The sequence below is a fragment of the Bubalus kerabau genome, chromosome 16 (assembly GCF_029407905.1).
Source record: "Bubalus kerabau isolate K-KA32 ecotype Philippines breed swamp buffalo chromosome 16, PCC_UOA_SB_1v2, whole genome shotgun sequence".
Lineage (NCBI taxonomy): Eukaryota > Metazoa > Chordata > Mammalia > Artiodactyla > Bovidae > Bubalus > Bubalus kerabau.
The window spans coordinates 74,294,269-74,319,234 of record NC_073639.1 but is presented as its reverse complement, the minus strand read 5'-3'; the positions used below and the strand labels follow the sequence as shown (position 1 = coordinate 74,319,234).

Sequence of the window (24,966 nt, the reverse complement as noted above, 5' to 3'; positions counted from 1 at the left end):
TTGTGTGATTAAATTTATGAAGTTAGAGCAAATGATTACACATTAATTCAGATTTATTTCTCTTGTGCAGAAGGAAATGTACAAATCACAGCTGAAACTCTGCTGACATCTACTGAGGAAGTTCAAGTTATGAAGGTCCATGGAACTAAGGTGGATGATAACAAAGGACTCGAGAATGGACGTGTGAGTCAGGGTCTCTTGGCTGGGTGCCATGGACACTCAGAGACAGACAAAATCATGACCAGTGCTGAGGTTTCAGAGTCCAGCACCTTAGTTTCCCTAGAGCCTTTAAACATTGTGGACCCTGGATTAACAGAAGCAACTCCAAAAGAAAAAGAACGTGAAGAAATAAGAACTTATTCTTCTTGGTTGTCATTGTTACCAGGGAACAGTGCTGTTTCCAAAGCAGACAGCAGGGAGGAAGAGTTATGTAAATTAAACCTTGTCTGTGAAGCCGACGACAATCACCAACAGGTCCCTGGGCACCACAGTGAGAGACACAGTGCTGCACATGACAGTCCCAAAGCCACGAGAAAGGTGGTTATAACAGAACCCTCAGAAGAAAATTCTAAAGTTTCCCATTTCACATCAGGTTTATCTGGTCCAGGATCCAGAACAACATCCTCAGAAAAGTGTGGTCTTGAAGGTGATGGCTTGCCAAAGGGATCCGCTGAAAAGACGCACAGTTCCTATTTGGATGGGAATGGTCAAAGCCAGAACTTGTCTTCTAGAGAAGAACACAAACAGCCTTTGAACCCTAGAAGTGAAAGAGAACTCTCCCTTGTTAACGCCACGCAACCAGGAGAGAATTCTAGTCGCCACTGTTCTGGAAAAAAAGAGACTACTGTCTTCCCCAAAGAAAATGCCCACGATCACTACTGCCCTCGAGACAGTCCCCGTATAGGCTGCTCCAGTTCCTTCATACCCAGTTCTTTTACTAAAGCCATGGAAGGAATGCTTGAAAAAAATGATTTGAAAATCACTTTAGATGTTCACGGTAGCTTGGCAAACAATGAGGACCACAGAGGAACTTTTGCTGAAATGAGCCAACCAGGCACAGACTCTGAAGGGAGTCATTTTCCCTCCTCAGTGCAGATTGAAGAACCAGAACAGACAACTACCCTAGAGCCCAGTGTGCTGACTGAGAAGACTCACAGTAGAGACTGTGACTCCTTAGTCTGTACCCAAAGAAATCTAGAAGGCAGACCCCAGTTAAACGAAGCCTCACCTAACAGATTTTTAATTGAAGGGAAATCCCTTGTGAATTTAACGCCAGAGGACCAGATAAATTCTATAAATGAGATGTCTAAGCCCAAGAAAGACATTACTCCATTGCCACCATCCCTAGAACTTGATGACAGGCCTGAGTCAGAAATAGCCATACAAAATGCCCAGGACCATGGTCCACATTTAGGTAAACAGAGCGCTGCCTGGGAGGTGAATAAATTTCTTCATGACAACAAACTGGTTGTAAACAAAACAGGAAGTGAATGTGTTTTAAATCAAGTGTCCCTTAATTCTGAAACCCACACAAAGTTGCCAAGCGACAAAGAGATGCCTGTGGCAGTGAGCGAGGGTCCCCGCCAGAGCCAGCGCCCTCCATCAGAGGATGGCGCAGCTGCCACTGCCAGAGCCCACCCCACTCCTGTGAAAGCAAAGACGGAAGACATCTCTCCACCAAGTGACGGAACCCGTGGTGCCTCTTCAAACAGTCCCACCTTAAACAGCAGATCAGAAAGCCTAGAAAGAAAGACCGAAGCAGCTAATTCGGGAGCAGGTAGTCTGCATTCTGGACTTCCCTCAGATAAGAGCGAAGTGGCAGCCTTGCCTGTAGAGGTCTCAGTCCGGGAACGTCAGAGCGTTCCATCTCGGGATCTCTCTAGCTGCCCTTGTGTGAGGAAAAACGTCCCAGAGGAGAGCAGGTGTGCTGCCCTGGAGCCCAGCAGAACGATCCTGGGCGTTGAGAACTGTCTGTTAACCAAGTATGAAGATACCTTTCAGCATATCGATCACCACTCCCAAGGGAGAGACAGCTCTGTGGAAAGCTGCAGCTGTAGAAAGAATTGTGCATCAGAGGAAAGTGAGCCAGGTGACGGAGAAACTGAAGGCAGCCTTCCCAGAGGTGAGGCCAGAGATGAAATGATGGCAGGTACATTAAACAGTGAAGCTCCAGACCAAACCACCCGACCACGCAAGGAAGGGCCAGAGGAAAAAGAACAGGACACACCCAAAGAGACTGTGTTCTGTCAACGTGACGTTTCTGCTCGTGTCGCACAAGAATTAAACCAACCCACAAACATTCCAAGTCCTAAAAAATTGTTTGGCCAGTTTCCTCCCATAATGTTCTCCGGTGTTAAGAACATGAACCAAGCAGCTGAAACTCCCAAGCAGAAAGCAGATGACGCCCTCGGCTCCCAGGGTGACCCAGGCGGACCCAATGAATGCAGAGGTGAAGGTAACCCAGCTGAGGAGACGCTCGGCCGTGACCAGCGCAAGTCGCCCACAGAGCCTGACAGAGAGGCGAGCCACAGCCTGAAGGCTCCACCCGTTGGTTCAGGCAGTAACAGTTCAGCATCTGGCAGGAGCCCCAAGAAAGGGGGCTGTGGGAGGACTTCTGATTGTGCGGAGCCCACAGATGGGACAGCACATGTGGTCTCCACAGGCTGTAGTGACGAGCCCACAGAAGGCATTCTGGATGGAAGGGTTTCTGGTACTCTCACTGGGGGTGCAAGGCACACCAGGGCAACGTCGCCGAAAGCCTCAGCGAGTACGCTGTCCCAGAGGGGAGCGCCTGTTGCTGCATTTATAGGAGTGATTGACCAGGAGTCGGATTTTCAAGATGCTGCTGCTTCTACATCAGACTCTCTCAATATTAAAAAATCATGTGAAGAGAAAGTATGGAGACCCGTAGAAGACTGTGAAATGGAAGTGTGTCCAGGCCCTTGTGTGCCTGACACAGGGTCTGTCGCAGATCATGAACCAGATGTAAGAGTATTGGGTAAAATAAATATGTCTTTAAATTACATTCATCATGAAGAGCAAGTTAAAGAAGCATCCCTGAGAGAAACACAAGGAACAATTGAAGGATCAAGACTAGAAATAAATACTGAGCAAGACAAAGAAAATACCATTGAAATTTCTTCAGTAGAGTTGACATTTTCTGGACACTATGATGTAAACTCTGTCCCCTCGAGAAGCCTGAAATCCACTGAGATAATGCCTTTGCACCCATTGTCTCAAAAAAAATCAGAAACAATTATTAATAGTGAAGAAACTGACCCCCAAAACCTTTTTAAGCCAATAGACGGTGAAATGCCTTGTGAGAATAAGAACACCATAGTCCTGCCTGAGATGGAAGGAGGAGCACCAAGGAGTGAGAGTGAGCCTAGCAAAGAGAGCAGCGCAGCCATCAGGGCGGAGAGCTCGCCTTTGACGCTAGATGCAGAAACTAACGTGAAAGGAGAAGACACTGCAGAGCAGCAGAGCGGGCCATGGGGTCAGTTTCCTGCCGGGCAGGAGTCGCAAGAGATGGCGATCAGGGAAGGCGGTCTCACTGACGACCCAAGCCAGGCCTCTCAGACCCACCTTAGAGCTCCGAGGGTGCCGGCTGACTCGGAGAGACGCCCAAGCCAGAAGGTTCTGAGCCACAAGGAAGAGGAGCAGGCACGCCAGAAAGAAGCACACACAGTGTTGGGACAGTGCACAACATCTCATACGTTGTCAGATGAGGGGCAGAGTCAGAGCCCACTCCAGGGTGGCGAAGATGAGCCCGCCTCAGAAACGGACGTCACCTCAGCAAAGCCGGCCACGGGCGCCTCTGCCGTGGGGCCTCAGAAGCTCATAGACCTGAAGGAGGAAAGCTCGTGTCACCCGCTGAGAAAGGACACGGAGTCACGCACGTGCCCCGGCCCCCGCACTGCCCCTCGGCGTGCTCGAGACCCCAGCTCCGCCGGGCGGGAGGCCTTCCACGGTGCCTTTGGGAACATTTCTCACAGGAAGGGGGCGCTGCCCTTAAAGAAGCAGCCCCCCCGAACCTGCAAGAAGGTCTCCTGCCAGGAGCTGGTCTCCGTAGGGAGGAAAAGGAGTAGAATCGCACATTCTGCTTTCCTAAAGAGCTCCTCTGAGACCATCCCCACGAAAGCACACAGGTTTCTCACTTCCCGTGCCATGTCTGTACCTGCGTGCCCAGAGCCTGAAACAGCCCCTGCCAGAAGCCTTGTGAGCCACGTACCAAAGCTGAAGGCCGCCCCGGGCCCACCCTCGGGGGGCCTGAATGTGCGGATGCCTACCAAAGAATTGGCCTTACTCAGCAAGCTGTCTATCCTCGCCTCCAGACTGGCCCCCGCTGCCAGGACCCAGAAGCTGCGGTCCCGGCGGTGCTCCTCGGACCTTCTACCCGTGGCTAAAAGCTACAAGCAGCTCCGATACCGGAGGCTCCTGGACGGCTTCTCCTGCAGCACGACGCAGCTGAACCCGTGTCTGGCAGCTGGTGACTGGGACAGGAAGCCTAGCAGTAAACCCCTGACACTTTATTCGCTCGAAACTGTCAAAATGAGCTTCATAGATGTGAGTGACAAGATGCCATCGCTGCTGCTCGGTTCCGAAACCTTCCCGGTATCCTTCCGTGTGAAGCTGGGCCCTGAGCACGTGGCCGAGTCCCCCAGGACTTTCCCTGAGCACTGTGCGCCCGCGAGACTCGCCTTAGGAGAGGCCCGCTGGGGCCGTTCTCCACCTCCCAAGTGGACCTTCTCCTTCTTCCTGGCCCATGGCTGCCCTGGAATGGCCACATTCAGGGGAGACCCTGGCCTCTGCAGCCAGGCAGGCGCCCAGCCTCCAGTTCCCCTCCAGGACTGCAGGGCCACCGCCCTAGTCCAGACCAGAGGGGGCTGTTCCGTCCTCGGGCTCCACACGCTCCTAGCACTCTGCTCCCCGGGATGCTACCGGATCTGGACGAAGAAACGGAGCTGCACCAGCCACACGCCTGCCATGCAGAGGCTCTTCATGACCCAGTTAACACAGGGCCTCAAAGGGCTGCGGTCTCCCGCCTCCATAGCTGACAAGGTCTTCTGCTCCCTGCCCTACTCGGTGGGCCGGGTGCTGTCCATCTGGAGCCAGCATGGGCCTTCCGCCTGCCCCTTGGAGATCTCCGCCCTTCCACCCTCTCACAGCAAGCGGCAGTCACATCTGGGCGCCACGAGCAGGTAAACTCCATGCCCCGTCCTTTGCTGAAGTCCCATGTTTGCATCCTCCCACTGGGGAGAGGGGAGGGCACTCCTAAAGCTACAAGGCTCAGAGTCTGTGTCTGCATTGCCTGTTTATTGCCAGATCTCTGCTAAGAAAGTGCAGCAGTAATTCTGAAGTGCGGGCCCCTCGAATTTTCCTGAAGGATCTGGATTTCCTGCAGAACCCTTTATTTGGTACCTTCCTTCATTCTGTTGGTTTAATTCTACGAACCATTAAATCTTAAATCTCTCCTTTTCTTCTCTTGCCCTCTTCTTGCCAAGAAAAAATCGCACTGTGTGTTAAAGACTGTAAGTGGTGACTTGTGACTTGTATCTATGATCTGTTCACAGCTGTTATACTCAGTATTTGGTGTGTAAAGGATACAGAAGTACTTTTTAAATTAATTATGCAGGCAAACACCCAGACTGTTTATAAGCCTACCTCTGTTTCTTTCTGGAGCAGAGGAACTTCAAAGATTGGCATGTACATGTTATAGCTATAGAATTCATAGGCTTTTATGAACTGGGAAAGAGTTCTTGTGGTTTGACCACTGAGAACAGTTGAAAATAATTTCACCAATATCAGTTTGCCTTTTAATCTCTCTGCTTTTCCATTTAAGTCAGGACACAGCCCTCCTGTCAGCCCACCTCCGTTCCAGTGATGGGCATGGACATGTAAATTCCATGCCCTGGAGGCAGGTTTTTGTCTCTGTGGGTAGATGGACACTTCTCAGGTCTTCCCTGGGCTCTGAGCATCCTTCCAAACCCGCGGGGCTCCACAGCCTTTCCCACCATCCTGCCGCCCTGACCTGTCACTCTTTATTCTTGCTCCACTTCAGCCGCACCGTGTTACCGTCCATGCCTCTTCCAGGCCTGGAAGCTGCTTACAGTGCCGGCGGCAGTCACATGAGGTGAGGGCTTGTGGAGGGAGGGAGACGTGGGGCTGAGGGAGGTACTCTAGCAGCTGCTGTGGGTTGAGCTCGGTGCAGTTCTGGCCTCTATTCTCCTTCTAAGCCTGATCTGCATCTCTCAGGTGCACAGGCAGAGGTTCAGCTTCAGGACTGTGTAACTAAAGTTGTGTGATTTGTGTGATCAGTCCCATTTACTGAAAAAATGAAAGAAGTCAAAATCAGGAGCCAGCTCATTGTACTGCAAGTCCCCTCAAGATACATCTCAGGCCTTGAGCCGATTTCAGTGCCGGGATGCTGTTGATCATATCCAAGCACAATTCGTTTGTTCAGTTCCCTAAATGTCTTCTTCCTGCAAGCACTTGCCTTTTCCCATTTTTTGCCTTATTCACCGCATCTTCCAAGTTTCCTTATTCCACCCCAGGGAACTGGGTTGACCACATTCTTGTAGTTTATCACACATGCAGACACAGGCGTGTCCAGAAGCAACATGGGGACAGCCTTACGGGAATGTCACTTAGTGCCGGCGCGGACGGTGAACCTGTCCCACATTTGCTTCTTTGTCTCTCTCAGGCTAGAGCCTCCATTCCCTGCCTTGGTACCAAAGTCTCACCTGGTAACAGACTCAGCCGTCAGCAAGCTCCTGTTCTCAGCCTCAGAGTTCCCGGTTCCCGGGTTTGACGAGCTGGACGGTGTGACGGCCGCCTGCCCCCGACCACAGGGCAGCCCTCCAGACCAGAAAGAGGTAAACTTGGTGCGGTGGGCTCGGGTGGCAGAGGCGCCTCAGCTTCCGCGACAGGTGCAGACAGCCCCCGGGTCTCCTTATTGCCACCTGTAGCTTCAGCCCAGTACCGGATGTCACCAGGACAGGGGCTCTTCCATTGGCCACTAAAGGGTGCCTGGGATCTCTTCATCCTCGTTGCTCTCCGGACCCTTTTTTCTTAATGACACGTTTAACAACATTCAGAGAATTGAAGCACAGAGCAGGGGACTTCACACATTCAGAGATGAGTGAATGATGCTGTGCTTCAGTTTCTCAGCATCCACTGTCTCCAACAGTTTTAAACTTGTGTATTGATCATCTCAGTATCTGAACTGCACGCACAGTGACATGAAGGGGGCAGTTGCTGAAAATGCTGTTGGGAGGAGTGGTTGGGGGAGCTCTGTCATAAAACTGCTTCCCGAAGCCACCTGTATACTGAGGAAGTAGTGTGGTGAGTGTCAACAAAGGGGCCTCTGTGTATTTAGAATGACTTACAACCTGTCTTTCTTCTTAAAAATAGGCTGAGCTGGAGAAGAGGCCGAAGAAAGTCTCACAGATTCGCATCCGGAAAACCATTCCTAAGCCAGACCCTAACCTCACGCCCATGGGCCTTCCTCGACCCAAAAGGTGAGCGCCTTCTCTAACACACACGGATGTATTTTTCTGGAAATTGTTTAGTATAATATAGCGGCCTTTTCAATGATCATATACTCTGAGCTTTTGTTATATCAATACTTATAGGAATTTATCCAAAAGAATTTCACCAGTACTGTGGCCAGAGATTTGTGTGCAGGGTTCTGGGTCACTTCCTGAGCTCTCTGTGCCAGGTCCCTCTGTGTTTACAATCCCAATGCCTCCTCCAGGGGTGCTGGGAAATCAGCACTGCCGTTGTCTCCAGGCTTAGGTGCCGGTGCCAGGGCTCAGTGGCTGAGAGACCTGTGTTATGCCGGAACTTCTGTCCTGGCCCTGGTGGGTCCTATCCCCACAGGTCTCACTCAACTGCACAGCCCAGACTCACGACATTCTTCACGCAGAACTGGAAAGCGACCCACAAGTTATGAGAGAAGTCTTTTTTTTTTTGTTTTTTTTTTTTAAGAAAATGCTAGATCCGTGTTATGGTACAGAGATGATTTAAAATTTTAAAGATTCTAAAGATTCTAAAGTTTTAAGGATTCAAAAGATTTTTGTGACAGAGATGATTGCTCATCCCTAAAGAGCGAAGTGAAAAGAAAACAATTACTAAATTATGTATTGGGCATGATTCTGGATTGTGTATTTGACATGATTGGAGTTTGGGGATGATGTGTATTACACACATGTGCTTCCCAGGTGGCGCTAGTGGTAAAGGGTCCACCTGCCAATGCAGGAGATGCACGAGACCCGGGTTCGATCCCTGGGCCCGGACAATCCCATGGAGAAGGGAATGGCAACCCACTCCAGGATTCTTGCCTGTAAAATTCCATGGACGAGGAGCCTGGTGGGCTGCAGTGCTTGGGGTCACAAAGAGTGGGACACGACTGTGTGCATGTGTACACAGGCACACACACAATGAAGATACACACATTTTTATAAGATATCTAGTTACGTTTCCTTTGTGATGGATTTCACTCATTCATTTCTCATTGGCGAATGGAAGCCTGTGTCCCTTGATTAACCCAAAGTAAGTTATTTCACCCTCCTGAACATCAAGGACTTACCTGTAGAAGGTAAATAAGAATTCCCAATATTTAAAATTGTTGTACAGTCCAGTTGAGAAAAAAAAATGTATCTATTTTATTGCTTCACACAACACAGATGTGACAGTTAACTATTACTATGATTGACGTTCCGCTTTTCCCACTTGGTTTTATCTTAATGTGTTGTATTCTACAGTTCTTTTATTGATCATCCTGCAATGTCTTTTCTTTCTTTTTTTTTTTTTACAATGTCTTTTCAAGAGAAATTTTTAAAGTATTTCAGATATCCTGTGTTGAATAGTCCTTTTTACTAGAACAAAGTAGGGTTCAGAATTATGATATCCTATCTTCAATTTTTTGGTAGATAAAAGTTCTAGAATACCTTATTCACCTTATTTAGATAAGTAGTGGGAGTGGAGAGAGTTTTAGTGGAACAGTGACATTCAACCCTTTCAAGTTCTGTCAAGTAATATTAAAAAATACTTCAGTGATCTCTCATCAAATTATATTTAATGATTTATCACTTAATTTTTTTTTGAAAGCAAAGAATTGAAAAGTGCTGACTCCCTTGGGTTCTGTTACCCAGGCTTTGCAGATAGGCAGTGTCTCAGTTTGTGGGACGTGACCCAGGAGGATCTGACCAGTATCAGATAGCTAACAAATTACATGCTACTTTGTCACTTAGAGGTACTTTATTTAATCCTATATAATGAGTGAGGTTGAAAACTAGGATCTTCAATAAGTCTTTACCAAAGACATTTTGATTAAGATGCTTTTATTACTTCAAGTACACTTTTATGTCTTGAAGATGCTGATTTAGTGCCTTAAACTTATGGAAAATTTTTGACATGTAACTTAATTAGCAAAGGCATGTTTTATTTTTCAAGCCCATCAGCCGGATCAGTCTTACTTCCTTACTTTTCTGTTTTCCAATTCAAATGCAGTCGTCCCTCAGTATCCTCGGGCAAGTGGTTCCAAGAGCTCCTGTGGATACCAAAATCCATGGATGCCCAAGTCTCTTACATGAAATGGCACAGTGCCACAAATACGGTCTCCCCTCCACGCCCAGGGCTATGAAACAACAATTATGTTAATATTCACCTTCAAGAGAACCATACAGACCATTGAGAAATAAACTATGGAATACATCTTACAGATTTCTAAAAGTCATAAGACAAAGTTTAAATTTATGTATAAAAACTTCCTGTTATTGAATTTATAATAAAGCAATGTGATTTTTAGCTAAAATAATAAGTTACAAAGAGAGGACTATATAACAAAGCACGATGTTGCTTCAGTACATGTGTGCACATGCACGAATCAAACTGTGATTAGACTTTTAGGAACAACTAATCATGGGGAAAAAAAGAGATCCATTAATTAATATAAAATCTCATCACTTCAATGTAGGGTACAAGTGTATCACTGCAAACCAATTGTCATGGCAGCTCATCATATAATTTTTGTTGTTAACAGAAAGTAGAAGTTGTATTTTATAAGATGAAGATTGAATAATTGACTTAAATGTTTCTGTATAACATTTGATTAAAATCCTTCTAAGTTTTATATACTTTATCTTCAAAAGTTTAATAGTCCCAGTAAACATTTCAGTTACTTTTTTTTTTTAAGAAGAAGAATCAACTATTAAGTCCAGCTTTTCTAAGTGATAACAGACTGAGTGTTGAGAATAGTTTGAAAAAGACATTGTGTACAGTTAAACTGTTTTTGGTGTTTGAAACTCTCTTAAATAGGCGTTGTCTTATAATAGTCAGGAGGTGAATGAAACAAAGTCCCTCTGAGAGCTCCATTCCACACTGAATCTGAAATCCAGATATCCTTATACCAAACCAAGTCTCCTCTCGATAAAGCCGCTTCATGGAACCTTGTGTGAAGTGGGGAGAGACACATCCAAGACAAGTTTACAGTGACTTCATTAATCTCTAAGAGGGGTTGGTGAGATCAGTGATTTGATTCTGATACTAAGGTAGAATTCAGGGTGGATGGGACTATTCGGGAAGAATTTGTGGGAAGTTATGCATGAGCGTACGGACACTTCTAGATGAGTCATGAGCAGGAGATTAGAGTTCAGGAGGTTGATTACGTTGGAGCTGAGTTCCCGTGTGCTCTCTTGAAAGTCTTCCAGTATGCCAGTATGAGGACCCGTGGTCTAGCAAAGCCTTAGGGGTTTTACCTTAGTATCACGTATCAGTCTGAGTCCATTCAGAGACGGAAACCGCATGGTATGTTAAACAGGGCAAGTTTAATATTAAAGTGTTAAACTATAAATATAACAGAAGAGTAACCATAGAGGTGTACAGAGAATTTTCTGTAGTTCTGGGGAGCTGCTCTTGGTTGCAGTGGGCAGGCTTCTCATTGCACTGGCTTATCTTCTTGTGGAGCCCAAGTTCTAGGGCGCTTGGGCTCAGTAGTTGCAGTTCTGGGCTCTAGAGCACAGGCTCAGTAGTTTTGACACATCGGCTTAGTTGCTCTGCGCCATGTAGGATCTTCCCAGACCAGGGATCGAACCTATGCCTCCTGCATTGGCAGGAGATTCTTTATTACTGAGCCACCAGGGAAGTGCCCCATACAGAGAATTCTGAAGGGCATCTTAGGGCCCTCACCTCAACTGGAGTCTGATTTTGTTGCAGAAGGTATGGTTGCAGCCATCAGATGGCTGGGTTGCTAACACCGGAGCTGGGTGAGCAGGAAACAACAGCAGCCTTGTGGGACACGAGATGAGGCTGGAGGGCTGCACCCAGGGTGTTGGGGTGCTGCTGCAGTTGCGTGGCCTGCAGTGGGGGATGTTTCCTCCAGGGGAGTCACAGGAAATGACCCCCAGGAAGTTGGGGTCCCACCGTGGGCTCTGTCCCTGAATGCCTTATCTGTGGTGCAGTGGTCACCAAACTAGTGCTGCAGGGGTCCTCGGAGGCTGCACACTCTGGCTGTTCAGCTGGGGCTGAGCCCCTCTAAGTGTCCCCATCTGACTCCACCCCAGACACCCCAGTACACAAACACCCACGATGGACCATGTGGCAGGAGCAAGAAAAAAGCTCCCTTCCTCCTCCAGTGTTCCTCTGGTGCCTTCTTTTGCCAAAGTCCAGCACTGTACTCACTGCAGAAAAGAAATGTATAAGGAGGCCAAGATTCCATTATCACAGAGCAGATACCGAGGGCACATTCTGAGCTGAGAAGCAGTAATTTAGTAACTGGTACATTCCAATAAACAAAATTTAAAGCAAGTACACTTGACCAGGCTCTGTAGTTTTAGGAAGAGATATGAATGAACAGGAAGCCACGTATTTAATGTGGGTACAGAACTAAAGCATGAATAGCCTGGAAAATGCAGCAAACAAGTGAAATAAAAGAGTACTAGTCTTGGGACTTCCTGTGTGATCCAGTGGTAAAGAATCTGCTGCCAATGCATGGGACATGTGTTCGATCTCTGGTCCGGGAAGATTCTACTTACTGTGCAGCAACTAAGCCTGCAAACTGCAACTGCTAAAGCTTGCATACCCTAGAGCCTGCATACCACAGCCACTAAGTGTGAGTGCCTAGAGCCTGTGCTCTGCAATAAGCCACTGAAATGAGAAGCCCATGCAACACGTGAAGAGTAGCCCTCACTCGCTGCAACTGGAGAAAGCCTGAGTAAGACCCAGCCCAGCCAAAAATAAGTAGATTAAAAAAAAAAAAAAGAATATAGTCTTAAAAGATCTTAAAATATGTTGTAAAATCTCAGCAATTTAAACAACATGATGCCAGGGCTTGCCTGGTAGCACAGTAGATAAGAGTCTGCCTGCTAACACAAGGGACATGGATTCAGTCTCTGATCCAGAAAGATCCCACATGATGCAGAGCTGCTAAGCCCGTTCGCCACAACTACTGAGCCCACGCTCTAGCGCGCGCAAGCCATAACTACTGAAGCCCACGTGCCCTGGAGCCCACGCTCCACAGAGGAAGCCACCACAATTAGAAGCCCGCGCACTGCAATGAAGAGTAGCCCCCGCTGACTGCAATTAGAGAAAGCCCAAGTGCAGCAGCAAAGACCCAGCACAGCTAACAGTAAAGCTGTGTATATGGTAAATAATCTGTCTGCATGTTGATGAATAGCAGAAACCAACACAATATTGTAAAGCAATTATCCTTCAACTAAATAAAAAAAAAAAAAGAATCTGCCTGCCAATGTAGGAAATGCAAGGGACCAGGATTCAGTCCCTGGGTCAGAAAGATCCCCTGGAGTAGGAAATGGCAACCCACTCCAGTGTTCTTGCCTGGAAAATTTCATGGACAGAGGAGCCTGTTGGACTACCATCCATGGGGTCACAAAAGAGTCAGACATGACTGAGTGACTAAACACACATGTACATGTCAAAAAATCAATAAATATGGTAGAATGGAGAAGAACAAAACAACATGATGCCAGAGGATTAATATACAAGCTTGTAAAACAAAAATAGGAGTCCATAAATAGACACAAATACATAGAGAAATTTAATACGTAACAAAGGTGTCCCCTCAAATCAGTGATGTAAAGATGGGCTAATCAGTAAAGTGCCACTGGGACAGCTGGGCAGCCATTCTAAGAATAATAAAGCTGGGTCTCTCCTTTCAGCAGAATATATTCCACATGAAATCAGACTTAAACGTAAAAAAAAGAATACTTGAAGAAACCATAGGAAATGGTTAACTATAACAAAATTCAGAGTCAAAATAAAAATCTGAATAAGCTATTTCATAAAAATTGTATCTTTCCTGCTGGGGAAAAAAGAAACAAGCTATAAACAGACAAAACACAAACTCGTATATACAGGGGACTATTAGCCATAAAAAGGAACACATTTGAGTCAGTTCTGATGAGGTGGATGAACCCAGAATCTGTCATACAGAGTGAAGTAAGTCAGAAAGAGAAAAACAAATATCACATTTTAACGCATATTTATGGAATCTAGAAAGATTGTACTGATGAGCCTATTTGTAGGGCAGCAATGGAGACAAAGACATAGAGAACAGATAACATGGCGGGGAGGAGAGCTCAGAGTTCCAAAGACAGAAAGATGATCTTAAAAGAAGCCGGGAAACTTTGTAAATGTAGACACCAAAATCTTCAAATACTAGCAAACTGAATCCAGCAACATATTTGAAAAAATGGTTACACCCATGACCAAGTGGGTTTTATCCCAGGAATGCAGAGGTAGTTGAACATAGGAAATCAATCCGTGTAGTATACCATGTTAATAGAGTAAAGGAAATTTAATTAACAGAATAAAGAGATAACATGGTTAGCTCATTAGATGCATAATTACAAAATCAAAAGGCAACGTAGAACACTGCTAACATATAAATTGGGACAGTATTGATTAGACTTAGAACTTCCCAGGACCTTGTGTTGTTTGAGAGAAGGGTAAAAATATTACTGCACTTCAGTTTCTAAGTTAAATATGCTAATCAAAATTCTTGCAACTGCTAAAAGAACAGAAGATGAATAATTTTCAAGCCAGGAGGGGAGGATAAAAAAGAGAACAGTCAGTCAAAGAGAAGAAACATTGAAAAAGTAGGAAAAAAAGAAGCTGTAAGCTAAGATAATAGGTACAGATCCAGTTATATCCCTCCCAGTAAGTATAACTGAACTGAATCTCACAAAGTTAAGATCAGCAGCATGAAAAGGAAGATCCAGGATTCATGGTTCACATGAGCCATATCAAGAGCTATTGGAAAGTAAAAGACGGGAAAAGGATAAAGTTGGGAAACCAATCTTGTTGCTCTTAGGAGACCATGAAGGGACTTTCCTGGTGGTCCAGTGGCTAAGACTCCAAGCTCTCAATTCAGGGGGCCTGGGACTGATCCCTGGTCAGGGAGCTAGCTTCCACATGCCGCAACTAACCAGCAGAGCCAAATAAATAAATCTGTTTTCTTAAAACCGAGACCATGAAGAATTTATACCTTTTTCTCTTTTCAGGTTAAAGAAAAAAGAGTTTAGTTTAGAAGAAATATATACCAACAAGAATTATAAATCTCCTCCTGCAAACAGGTAGGTACACACAAGTAGGAAATAATAGATTGGGAGGGCTTCTGAAACGATGGACATAAGTCTCCAGTCTTTTCACTTTGGAAAGGGTTTTATGTTCAGTTCTTCCAGTACCGGATCTAAAAAGAACTAGCATTGGTATTTTCAGTGTTAGCTTGAGTTGGAGTCAGCAGTAGGACAGGAGAGAAATGTGTGTCAGGTTGGTCATCCTCTTTTCGTTTGTACTTGTGTCTTCAAGACTAGGAATCATTGATCTACAGATTTGACTCCAAACCCAAATACAGAAGACATTTCACTTACTTGGCTTTGTGTGGGTCTAAATTCTGTTCAAATCGTTGAACGTTTATTGCATTCCTGTGGTGTCTAGGATGAAGGAGAAGAGTTTTATCCTATAAGATAGGATGAGCATTTGCTATGAAGCCTTTGTCATATAATGCTGTTCATTGCAGCATTGCTAAATATTGGGTTGGCCAAAAAAGTTTTTTTAAATTTGTCCATACAGTTTTACAAACCTGAATAGACTTTTTGGCCAACTCAATAATAGGAGAGGGTTGGAAACAACTTTAAAAATACCCATTACTAGAGTTCTAACTAAATTATGATCCATCCTGACTGTGGGTTACACTGCACAGCCATTTAAAATGGGATCCCTGCATACCCAGCTGGGGCACTCTTAAAGGTTATTGCTAGTCAGAGCGGCACAGTGCACAGGAGAGCCTGTGGTCTGCTACCCTTTGAGTAAAGAGGAACCCAGACTGCCGGATGGATGGTGCCGTGAGTTGGCAAACTACAGGCCAGGTTCAGCCAGCCGCCTGTTTCCTTTCTTTTTTTCCAGTCCTATGAGCTAAGAATGATCTCTGTTCTTTCAAAGGACTGTTTAAAAAATGAAAATAAATATGTAGCAGAGACCCAAGTGGCTCATCAGTTTTTAAAATGTTTGCTACCTAGCCCTTCACACATCAGGGCTGACCTCTGCAGACGCATGTTTACCTGTGCACATCTGTATGCTGAATGACTTTGGGAGGATACATGAAACACTGTTGCTAGTGGGGTGGGGGTGTCTTACTTTTATTCTTTACCATCCTGTCCAATTTCCATTTCTTCACTATGTGCTTGTATTCAGTTCAGTTCAGTCGCTCAGTCGTGTCTGACTCTTTGCAACCCCATGGCCTGCAGCACACCAGGCTTCTCTGTCCATCACCAACTCCTGGAGCTTGTGCAAACTCATGTCCATAGAGTTGGTGATGCCATCCAACCATCTCATGCTGTGTCTTCCCCTTCTCCTGCCTTCAGTCTTTCCCAGCATCAGGGTCTTTTCCAGTGAGTCAGCTCTTCGCATCAGGTGGCCAAAGTATTGGAGTTTCAGCTTAGCATCAGTCCTTCCAATGAATATTCAGGACTGATTTTGTTTAGGATGGACTGGTTGGATCTCCTTGCAGTCCAAGGGACTGTCAAGAGTCTTCTCCAACACCACAGTTCAAAAGCATCAGTTCTTCGGCACTCAGCTTTCTTCACAGTCCAACTCTCACATCCATACATGATCGCTGGAAAAACCATAGCCTTGACTAGACAGACCTTTGTTGGCAAAGTAATGTCTCTGCTTTTTAATATGCTGTCTAGGTTGGTCACAGCTTTTCTTCCAAGGAGCAAGCGGCTTTTAATTTCATGGCTGCAATCACCATCCGCAGTGATTTTGGAGCCCCAAAATATAAAATCTGTCACTGTTTCCATTGTTTCCATGTCTGTTTGCCCTGAAGTGATGGGACTGGATGCCATGATTTTAATTTTTTGAATGTTGAGTTTTAAGCCAACTTTTTCACTTTCCTCTTCAATCAAAAGGCTCTTTTGTTCTTCTTTACTTTCTGCCATAGGGGTGGTGTCATCTGCATATCTGAGGTTTTTGATATTTCTCCCAGCAATCTTGATTCCAGCTTGTGCTTCATCCAGCCTGGCTTTTTGCCTGATGTACTCTGCATACAAGTTAAATAAGCAGGGTGACAATATACAGCCTTGACGTACTCCTTTCCCAATTTGGAACCAGTCTATTGTTCCATGTCTGGTTCTAACTGTTGCTTCTTGACCTGCATACATATTTCTCAAGAGGCAAGTAAGGTAGTCTGGTATTCCCATCTCTTTAAGAATTTCCCACAGTTTATTGTGATCCACAGTTAAAGGCTTTGACATAGTCAATAAAGCAGAAGTAGATGTCTTTCTGGAACTCTCTTGCTTTTTCTGTGATCCAGTGGATGTTGGCAGTTTGATCTCTGGTTCCTCTGCCTTTTCTAAATGCAGCTTGAATATCTGGAAGTTCATGGTTCACATACTGTTGAAGCCTGGCTTGGAGAATTTTGAGCATTACTTTGCTAGCATGTGAGATGAGTGCAATTGTGCAATAGTTTGAACATTCTTTGGCATTGCCTTTCCTTGGGATTGAAATGAAAACTGACCTTTTCCAGTCCTGTGGCCACTGCTGAGTTTTCCAAATTGCTTGTATTACATATTCAAAGTGCTTGTGTTACATATTCATATATATATATATATATATATATGTATATGTATTTTTTTGGTCATAAAAAAATAAAGCTCCAGGCCAGAGACAGGAGCTAAGTCAGGAGCAGTGAGCCTTCAGCATAGATTGGGAGGGTCGGTGGCCCCCCAGGTCTGCGTGTCAGTGATCCTGTCTTGTATTTCACCTTTAGGTGTTTAGAGACCATTTTCGAGGAACCTAAGGAAAGAAACGGTACGCTCATCTCCATCAGTCAGCAGAAGAGGAAGCGAGTCCTGGAGTTTCAGGATTTCACAGTCCCTCGGAAGAGGCGTGCACGTGGAAAGGTCAAGGTAGCAGGCAGCTTTACGCGGGCCCAGAAGGCAGCACTGCAGAGCCGGGAGCTGGACGCGCTCTTGATACAGAAACTGATGGAACTGGAGACCTTCTTTGCCAAGGAAGAGGAGGAGCAGGAGCAGTCATCCGGCTGCTGAGTGGCAATTCAGGTTGGGGGTCTCGGCTTCAGACTTTTCTTGGCCTCCTGGAAGAGGATGCCTGATTTTGCCCTCCCAGCTAAACCCCTCAGAGCGCAGGCTGTGGATTTTTACCTCCTTCTGGGTGCAGCCTCTGTTGGAGTTGGTGTAGGAAGGCCCTCTAGCTTGTACTGCTGAGCACAGAACCTCAGGAACGCTCCCTTTCTCTTGGAAATGGTCCCGGATGACGCCGGCCTCCTCACCCCATTCTCTGCCATCCGTGGAGGGGCACGCAGCACCCCTTCAGCAACACTAGGTTTCAACGACTCACAGCATTTGCACGTCCATGTGAAAGTCCCACGTCGTTTATGGTGGTGCTAGACCAAGATCATTCAGACATGTGGCCTGGGGAGAGAGACTGGCGTCCTGTCCCATGAGGTCTCACTGGCTCACTTCAGTAGTTAAGGAAAGATGAGCTGTTGTGTTTTCTAATCCTTTGAGTCCGTCTGTCCAGAACCAGGGGGAGGGGTGTGTGTGTGTGTGTGTGTGTGTGTGTGTGTGTGTGTCTTTTCCCTATTGTCTTTTCCTGTCTGTGACTGTGGGTCACTAGTGCCAGAGGAGCCCGTCCAGGGCCCATTTGAAGTAAGTTGCACTTTTTAATGTTGTGGTGTTGATTATTTTCCTTTGTTTTATTTCCCTCTTTTTTTTTTTTTAAATTTTTGCTGCATGTTTGGAGCCTTTAAATGTGATTTTAAAACGAATTTTTTAAGATATCAAGGAGAAAGACAATACACATCTCCAGAACACACGACAGGCATTTGACCCGGTTTGTTGGTGGGTAGCCAAGAGCCTTCCTTTCCCATCAACGCGTTTGGGCAGCCTCTTCCCCACATGCAACTCGGGGCATGAATGTTGTAACTCATCTGGGTTCTCATTCTCGGCCACTAACTAGATGTATTTATTGTAATGACAGAAGTAAGAGCAGGTTTCTCTCCTGGTCATTTAACAAGTTGGAAAGTTGGATGTGGTCTCAGCGGGTTTCATCTGAAGTGGTGTCCATGACAAAGGTCCACAGCGGCCCTGGTGGTGACGAAGGCCAACCCAGAGTGTCCACAGCTGCCAGAGCCACTTGGTCCAGGGGGACAGGGGGCCAGCCGAGGTCACGGAGTTCACGGGCAGCCCCCTCTGAGGGCACCTCACTGTCCTCCAGGCTCCTGCATCAGTGCTGCTGGAAGCCTGGAGGAACGTCAGGCAGGTCTCTCAGCTCTTTGTGCACCCGAGGAGTGTGTGGGCCGGGGAGCGGCCGGCTGCCATGTGAGGCCCCCAGCCCAGAGGCTTTGTCCCATCCCACGTCAGGCCTGTGTGCCCTCACCCTGCTCCCCCTTCCCCTTCCCTTGCGTTTTAGCTTTTCTTTTCATCTCTGTCTCTGTAAACGAGAGTGCAGAGAGTTAGCATTCCTTGGCTGGTGAGCCAGACACTGAAAACCCAGCCCAGGCGCCGGCCGCCACCTCCACCCTCCTCCGGGGAGCAGCGCCGGCCAGTGGGGACGTTTCCCAGGCTGTGAGAGGGCTGAGTGGTCCCATCCTGGATCACGTCTCCTGGGTTCCTTTTGTTCCCCCGTAAGTCAGCGGGCAGGGAGATGGGGTGGGGGGTGGGGGTCTCTATGTGCCTTTCCTCTGCAGGCTGACAGTCTGTGCCACACTGGAGCAGAAAAACGGACAGTGTGAGAAACGTGCCACATGTGTCTCGTCGGCCCACTGCCTCAGGCAGAGCTTTCAGGAACCGAAGTATCGGCCTGCTGACCCATGGAGGCTTCTCAGGCCATGGCCACGCAGCATCGGAGGAGAGTCAGGCATTCACACCAGCCGTGGACAGTGCAAACCAGAGGCTGCCACCGTGCATCCACTTTGCTCAGACTGTGTAGACATGACCTGTGTGTCGCCTCAGTACCTCTCCCGTCTTGGGACAGGGTCCTCAGACACAAATGCTTCTGTCCATATTTTTGCTTAAGGGAGTAGGGATGAGTTTGTGCCCACGTAAGAACATTTTTAGGGTGCTCCCGCTGGACAAACTCCCAGCAAATGAACAGAACCCTGTTTGCCAGCTCCATCGCCAGTGTAGATGAGTCCACCGTGGGGCAAACGTGGCAGACTGAAGTGGGTGCAGCTGCGGTTTCATCAACATTCTGGAGATCCAATTTCAAGTTTGCCCTTTGCAGGCATGGCATCTGTCAGGGCTGGGAGCGGGGTTTGGAGCTTCAGCGTCTGGAGGGGAGGCGTGGAGGAGGTGGAACCCGGGTTCCTTCCTGTCCTGGGAGTGTAGGAAGTAGCTTCTCTGAGGCCAGCTTCCCCTTGTAATTTTCGGCCTGCCTCTGGCCCTGCCTCATTCCAAAGTTAAGAAGGGGCCCCCACTGCAGACTTGAAGTTGCTTGCCTGAAGTCCACGTCAGGTTTTAGCTGTGTTCAGCCGCACCTGTCTTAATGTCTAACAGCTGCAGCACTGTCCGTGGTCCTAGGAGCTATGCCACGTGCCACCAGTTGGCTGCTGGCGCCACCTGCCCAGAGCCTTGGGAGGTCTGGTTCTGGGCTTGGAGTTAGTAGTTTCCATGGATGGGGACTTCCCACCCCACCAGATTTAGTGATTTTAATATGGGAAAGAGAGGAGAAATCTCAGGTCCAATCAGCAGTTCTGCCTGTCGGCTTTTCACTGACCCCTCAGCTATGGTTTTCTCTGTCAGTTTCTGACAGTATTGGCCACCCTCCCCCTTTTTCTTCTGGTTTCCTTTGCAGCTTCATTTCTCTATCAGTTTAAATGTACCTCATCACCCATTCAAGCAGATTATGTCCACTTTTTCACACTGACCTTACTCTTAAGAGCTACAGCCAAGGAAGGTGCAGTGCAGAGACATGTAGTGTTTGCCTTACTTGGAGCCGGAAGAGCTCAGAAACTCATGCTGTGAATCTGGAACTCAGCACTCCCCCTCGAGCTGTGAAAATCAGACACTTTGTCACAATATTGCCTGGAAAGGCCTTACCAAGGGCGCCAGAGCCAACCTGAGGTTAACTGCAGATCCCACCTTCTGGGCTCAGTCCTCCCCGTGGGGCTGGTTCTCTGCCTGCCAGGCCGAGGGTGGCACAGAGGGTGCAGGGCAGGGCCACCAATCCAAGGCTCTTGCAGCTGGTGGAACACAGAGCCAGTGCTCGTTTCCAAGGCTAGAATTTCATCTCATAATGTACGTCGAGATCCGCAAAAGACCAATTTGTAGGCAGTGGTACTTTCTCCCGTTCCCTGGGGGCCGAGTATGCAGTCGGTGCTTTCCTTAATTCCCTTGTGTTCTGTTTTCTGTGCGTGTCCCCCGACCCCAGTATCATGGAAAGGACCTCTGAGACAGCATCGTGGGTGGCTGTCCCCAAAGTCTGTGGTTGGCCAGAGGCTCGTAGCACCCTACCCTGGATTCGTGCACGGGGAGGGCTCCTTGCCGCAGCCAAACTTCCTGTATCAAAAGTTGGCCAGGAAGAAGGCTTCATTTTACTAAAATCAAAGTGTGACACTATCACCTAGCCACACACTGAGCAGCAGAGGCTGTTTATTCTGATTGTGAAGCAAGGGTCCCTGCATAGTCCGCCCTCTGGCACTGCACCCTGTCAGATTGGATCCTTGTACATCATGTGTCTTCTCGAGCCCCTCTCTGGTGCTGAATTGGATTTTAATCCTTGGCGAGAGGCCTGAGCATCTCCTTGGGCTGGTCTGGGCCAGTAAATAGCTGCCTGAAGTGTTTATATAATTATCATGGTCAATAGTTCAGTGAAATTTGTACATTTTTGGTAACTTGGCACACACAATGCCCCTGCAGTTCCTTTTCTGTTCGGTAGTTTGTGACTAAAAATCCCACTGTTATGTGTGTTAATTTATGAAAATAAAACGATTCTTTTTTTTTTTTTTTTGAAAACCTTTCAAATAACTCTCAAGGCTCCTCTTATGGCTTCATAAGTTAAAATTTTACCTGTAATATAATGAGGTTGCTGTTTATTTTAATAGACATTCCAAAGTTACATATATCACAACAAACATGTTTCCTCCCAAAGTGGTCACCACTTTTTGAGGCCTGTCCGTGCTCGGGGCACGTGCAGAGCTCCACCCGTGGGCGGCCTCCTGAGCCCGTTGTGCAGCATTTTAGGTGTACTCAGGCGGTGGATCGTTTTGAGGGGCTTCAGGATCTGGAAACAGCCAAGACTCCTCGAGATTCGTGTCACACCCTGCTAGGTTGGGTAGGGAAGCTGACCACAGTGTTTTAGGTGTGGTTTTTGAATAGTGCTGGTTTTGTCACATGGCTAGGAAATCAAAAAAGCAGTAACAAGTTCAGGTCAAAATAAACATCAAATATTAGCAAGATGTCTGGAAGAAGAGCTTAGCCTGCTGGGGAGGCTACCTGGGAGAGTATAAATATGGTGGAGTACATTCACTTACTTTTAAAAAGACCTTGAAACAATAAAATGAAAAAAAGGTCTTGCCTTCTATCACATATCCTTCCCAACTGTACGTGAGGTTAGGCTGCGAGTCTTCTGATTCTCAGCTCTGTGTTTAATCAGTGGAAATTCAAGAGAATACCTGAATACAAGGCTATTTACCATCATGCTGACATGTTCCAGAAAGAAGCAAAATTCCTGAGGATATTCTTTGTCCAGAGGAAAGGCAGCGCCCAAGTCTCTCTTCCTGGCCTTTTTCCAATTCCTGGATTTCTGCAGCCAAGATCTCTGTCCGTGTGGTCTGTCACCTTCGGGGAGCATCCTGCCTGGCGGATGTGCTTGTGCTGGTTAGGTTTCACGGTTACTTGGAGCAGAGTCCTCCCCACACCTTTTCTTCCTTTAGAAGGAAGAGGCCCGTCATCACCTAAGGCTGTGTTACTAGTTTCGTCCTTTATGTTTGGCTGTGCTGGGTCTTTGTTGCTGCGCGGGCTTTCTCTAGTGGCGAGCAGGGTCTACTCTAGTTGCATGGGCTTCTCATTGCAGTGGCTTTTCTTCTTATGGAGAACAGGTTCTAGGCACACGGGCTTAATTGCCCTGTGGCATGTGGAATCTTCCCTGGACCAGAGCTCAAACCCATGTGCCCTGCATTGGCAGGAGGTTTCCTAACCACTGGACCACCAGGGAAATCCCCGTGTTACTGCTTTAGCATCCCCACCACAGAAGCATGCCTTGATAGGGCCTCTTGAGAGCAAGAGGTCCAAACTGACGGAAGAATCCTCTACTGTGTCCTGCCCCCTGCGTGTGATGGAGACCTAATTTCTGCGATTCCTTCTGGAACTTCTCTTGAGGAGGGTTTTAGAAAATCCCCAGTTCTTCAGGTAACTTCCAGGGTCACAGGTGAGTCTTTCCTAACAGCTTTTTCAGGCTTACTCCGTCCTCTCCCTCCTCGCTGTTAGCCAGCACTTCTGCTTGGGCATTTCCCTGGGATGGGAGCAGTTTGACCAGGACTTGCACGCAGACCCTTGGCCGGTGCAGGCATGGTCCTCCCTATGATGTATTCACCCAGCATCCTGGTGCCCAGAAGGGTTTTCTCCCACGTGGTGCCCACAGACACTTCAGCTCTCTGCCTTCCCAGATCACTCTTAAAAGTGTACCCTCCCCCCAACCCCAGCTCCTGGTACATCCTCTTTCCGATGCTTTATGTGTCTAGCATTTATCATTTCCTCCCTGTATCTGTTCGTCCCTGTAAGGTAGGCTCCTCTCTGGTCCCTCTTGAGACCCCCTCAGGCACCTAAAACACTGCCTTGTTGTTCAGTAGCCAAGTGGTGTCCGACCCTTTGTGACCCCATGGACTGTAGCACACCAGCTTGCCCTGTCTGTCCTTCACTCCCCGAGTTTGCTCAAGCTCATGCCCTTTGAGTCGGTGATGCCTGGTATATATTATAGGGGCTTCCGTAAACACTTGATTGTGAATGAAAGGTCGCCTTCACTAACAGACCCTATTGTTTGACAGGCCGGCTGAGGTCCTCTCCATCCTGCCGATTCTGAGTATTTAAAGACCTCATGACTCTGCTCCCTTTGATTACCCTTCTAGGGACCTGGTAGGTGGCTGCGCAGCAAGTGAACTGGGCCCTTTCCCGGCGCGGCCACACCCACTGCTGATCTCGCGACGTCTGATTGGCTGTAGCTCACAGGTGGGGCGGGGCCAGCGAGATGTTCTCACCTCCTGTGGGGTTGCCTACCTTCCACGTACCTCCCCGCAGCCCAAACTGGAGCCTGCATCCCTGGCCCTGGGCACGGACACGCCGGGATGCCGAGGGTGGAGGCTCCTGCAGGCAAGAATCGTCCTGAGAATTTTTCTCCCTTTTGCATTTTAATTTCAGACTTTGGGAGAGGGTAAAATGGTCCTTGGAAGAGTACAAACACGGGGCAAATATCCCCAGGTACTGCAGCGGTTGATGGGTTTCCCCCTACTGCCACCAGCCCGAAGTGATCTAATTTCGCCGTTGTCAGAACCATTCACTCCCTTGAAATCCTTCCCCAGTGTTCCTCTCTCCCACAGTAGCGTTTACTGACCCCCAGTGCCAAGCATTGTGTTCATTACCTTCTTGAATCCTCACAACAACCTGATGAGGTAGATGTTTTTAATCCCCCTTTGTGGATGAGGAAGCTGAGCCTTAAAGACAGATTGATTGACGGCGCCTGTGTGGTAAGTGCTAGCGCCGAGGTCTCTTCCTACACCACCCGGCGCAATCCACCTCTGCTAGCAAACCCCACCCCTCGGCCCACACCTGCCTCTCCAGACCCGCCCCCAGGCGCTCCGCCCTCTGGTTCTTCAAACCCTCCTTGCTGCCTCTGGCCTTGATGCTTTTGCACAAAAAGCTGTACCGTCGGGTGCACATATTCTTTCTCCCATCCCTACACTTGACTGCCTCCACGTCTTCGGGTCTCTGGAGGTTTTTGCTTCCGGCTCCCTTCCCTGTTAGGCACCTCTCAGCTGCTTCCTCAACCCACACACTCCCCCATGCGCTCAACTACCTGCACTGCGATCCACAGCCCTCTCCACCCTGTGAGCTTCAGAGGAGCCCCACCGAGTACATTTATCTGCCTACAGGTCGTGCACCACATTTAGGTCCGCAACACACCTTCGGAAGAACTTTCATGATGTTCTCTAAGAGGCCAGGTGCTGGAGGTGAGGCCCGGTGAACCTGCCGCCCTCCTTACAGCCTCCTACTCACGTCAGCAGCTCCTTATGTGTGTGTTTGTTTCCGTCACTGCCTCTTCTGTCAACTCCTTTCCCTCCCTCTCTCTTTGTCCAGTAAGTACCCCTCTCTTCTCCTCATTATATAGACACAATCTAGAACTGATTTATCATCTTAAAAATTTATGGGGACATCCTTGGCAGTCCAGTGGTTAAGACTCCACACTTGCAATGCAGGGGGCACAGACTGG

At 47.6% G+C, this 24,966-nt stretch overlaps 1 protein-coding gene across 11 annotated transcripts in view; it reads left to right on the top strand.

The window, feature by feature from the left end:
• The window catches only part of PRR14L (proline rich 14 like), a 40,611-nt gene extending 19,102 nt beyond the window's left edge, over nt 1-21,509 (top strand). For 10 of the 11 annotated variants that reach the window (XM_055549603.1, XM_055549607.1, XM_055549601.1 and 7 more), the window contains 6 exons: nt 71-5,201; nt 6,062-6,133; nt 6,704-6,875; nt 7,414-7,520; nt 14,523-14,594; nt 17,291-21,509. In XM_055549603.1, coding sequence (XP_055405578.1) covers nt 71-5,201; nt 6,062-6,133; nt 6,704-6,875; nt 7,414-7,520; nt 14,523-14,594; nt 17,291-17,570 — 5,834 coding nt within the window. In that variant the 3' untranslated portion in view covers nt 17,571-21,509. Of the gene's footprint in view, nt 1-70; nt 5,202-6,061; nt 6,134-6,703; nt 6,876-7,413; nt 7,521-9,513; nt 10,041-14,522; nt 14,595-17,290 lie in introns of those variants that run through there. The other variant, XM_055549600.1, reaches the window with a different exon arrangement.
• The last annotated feature ends 3,457 nt before the right edge of the window (nt 21,510-24,966 follow it).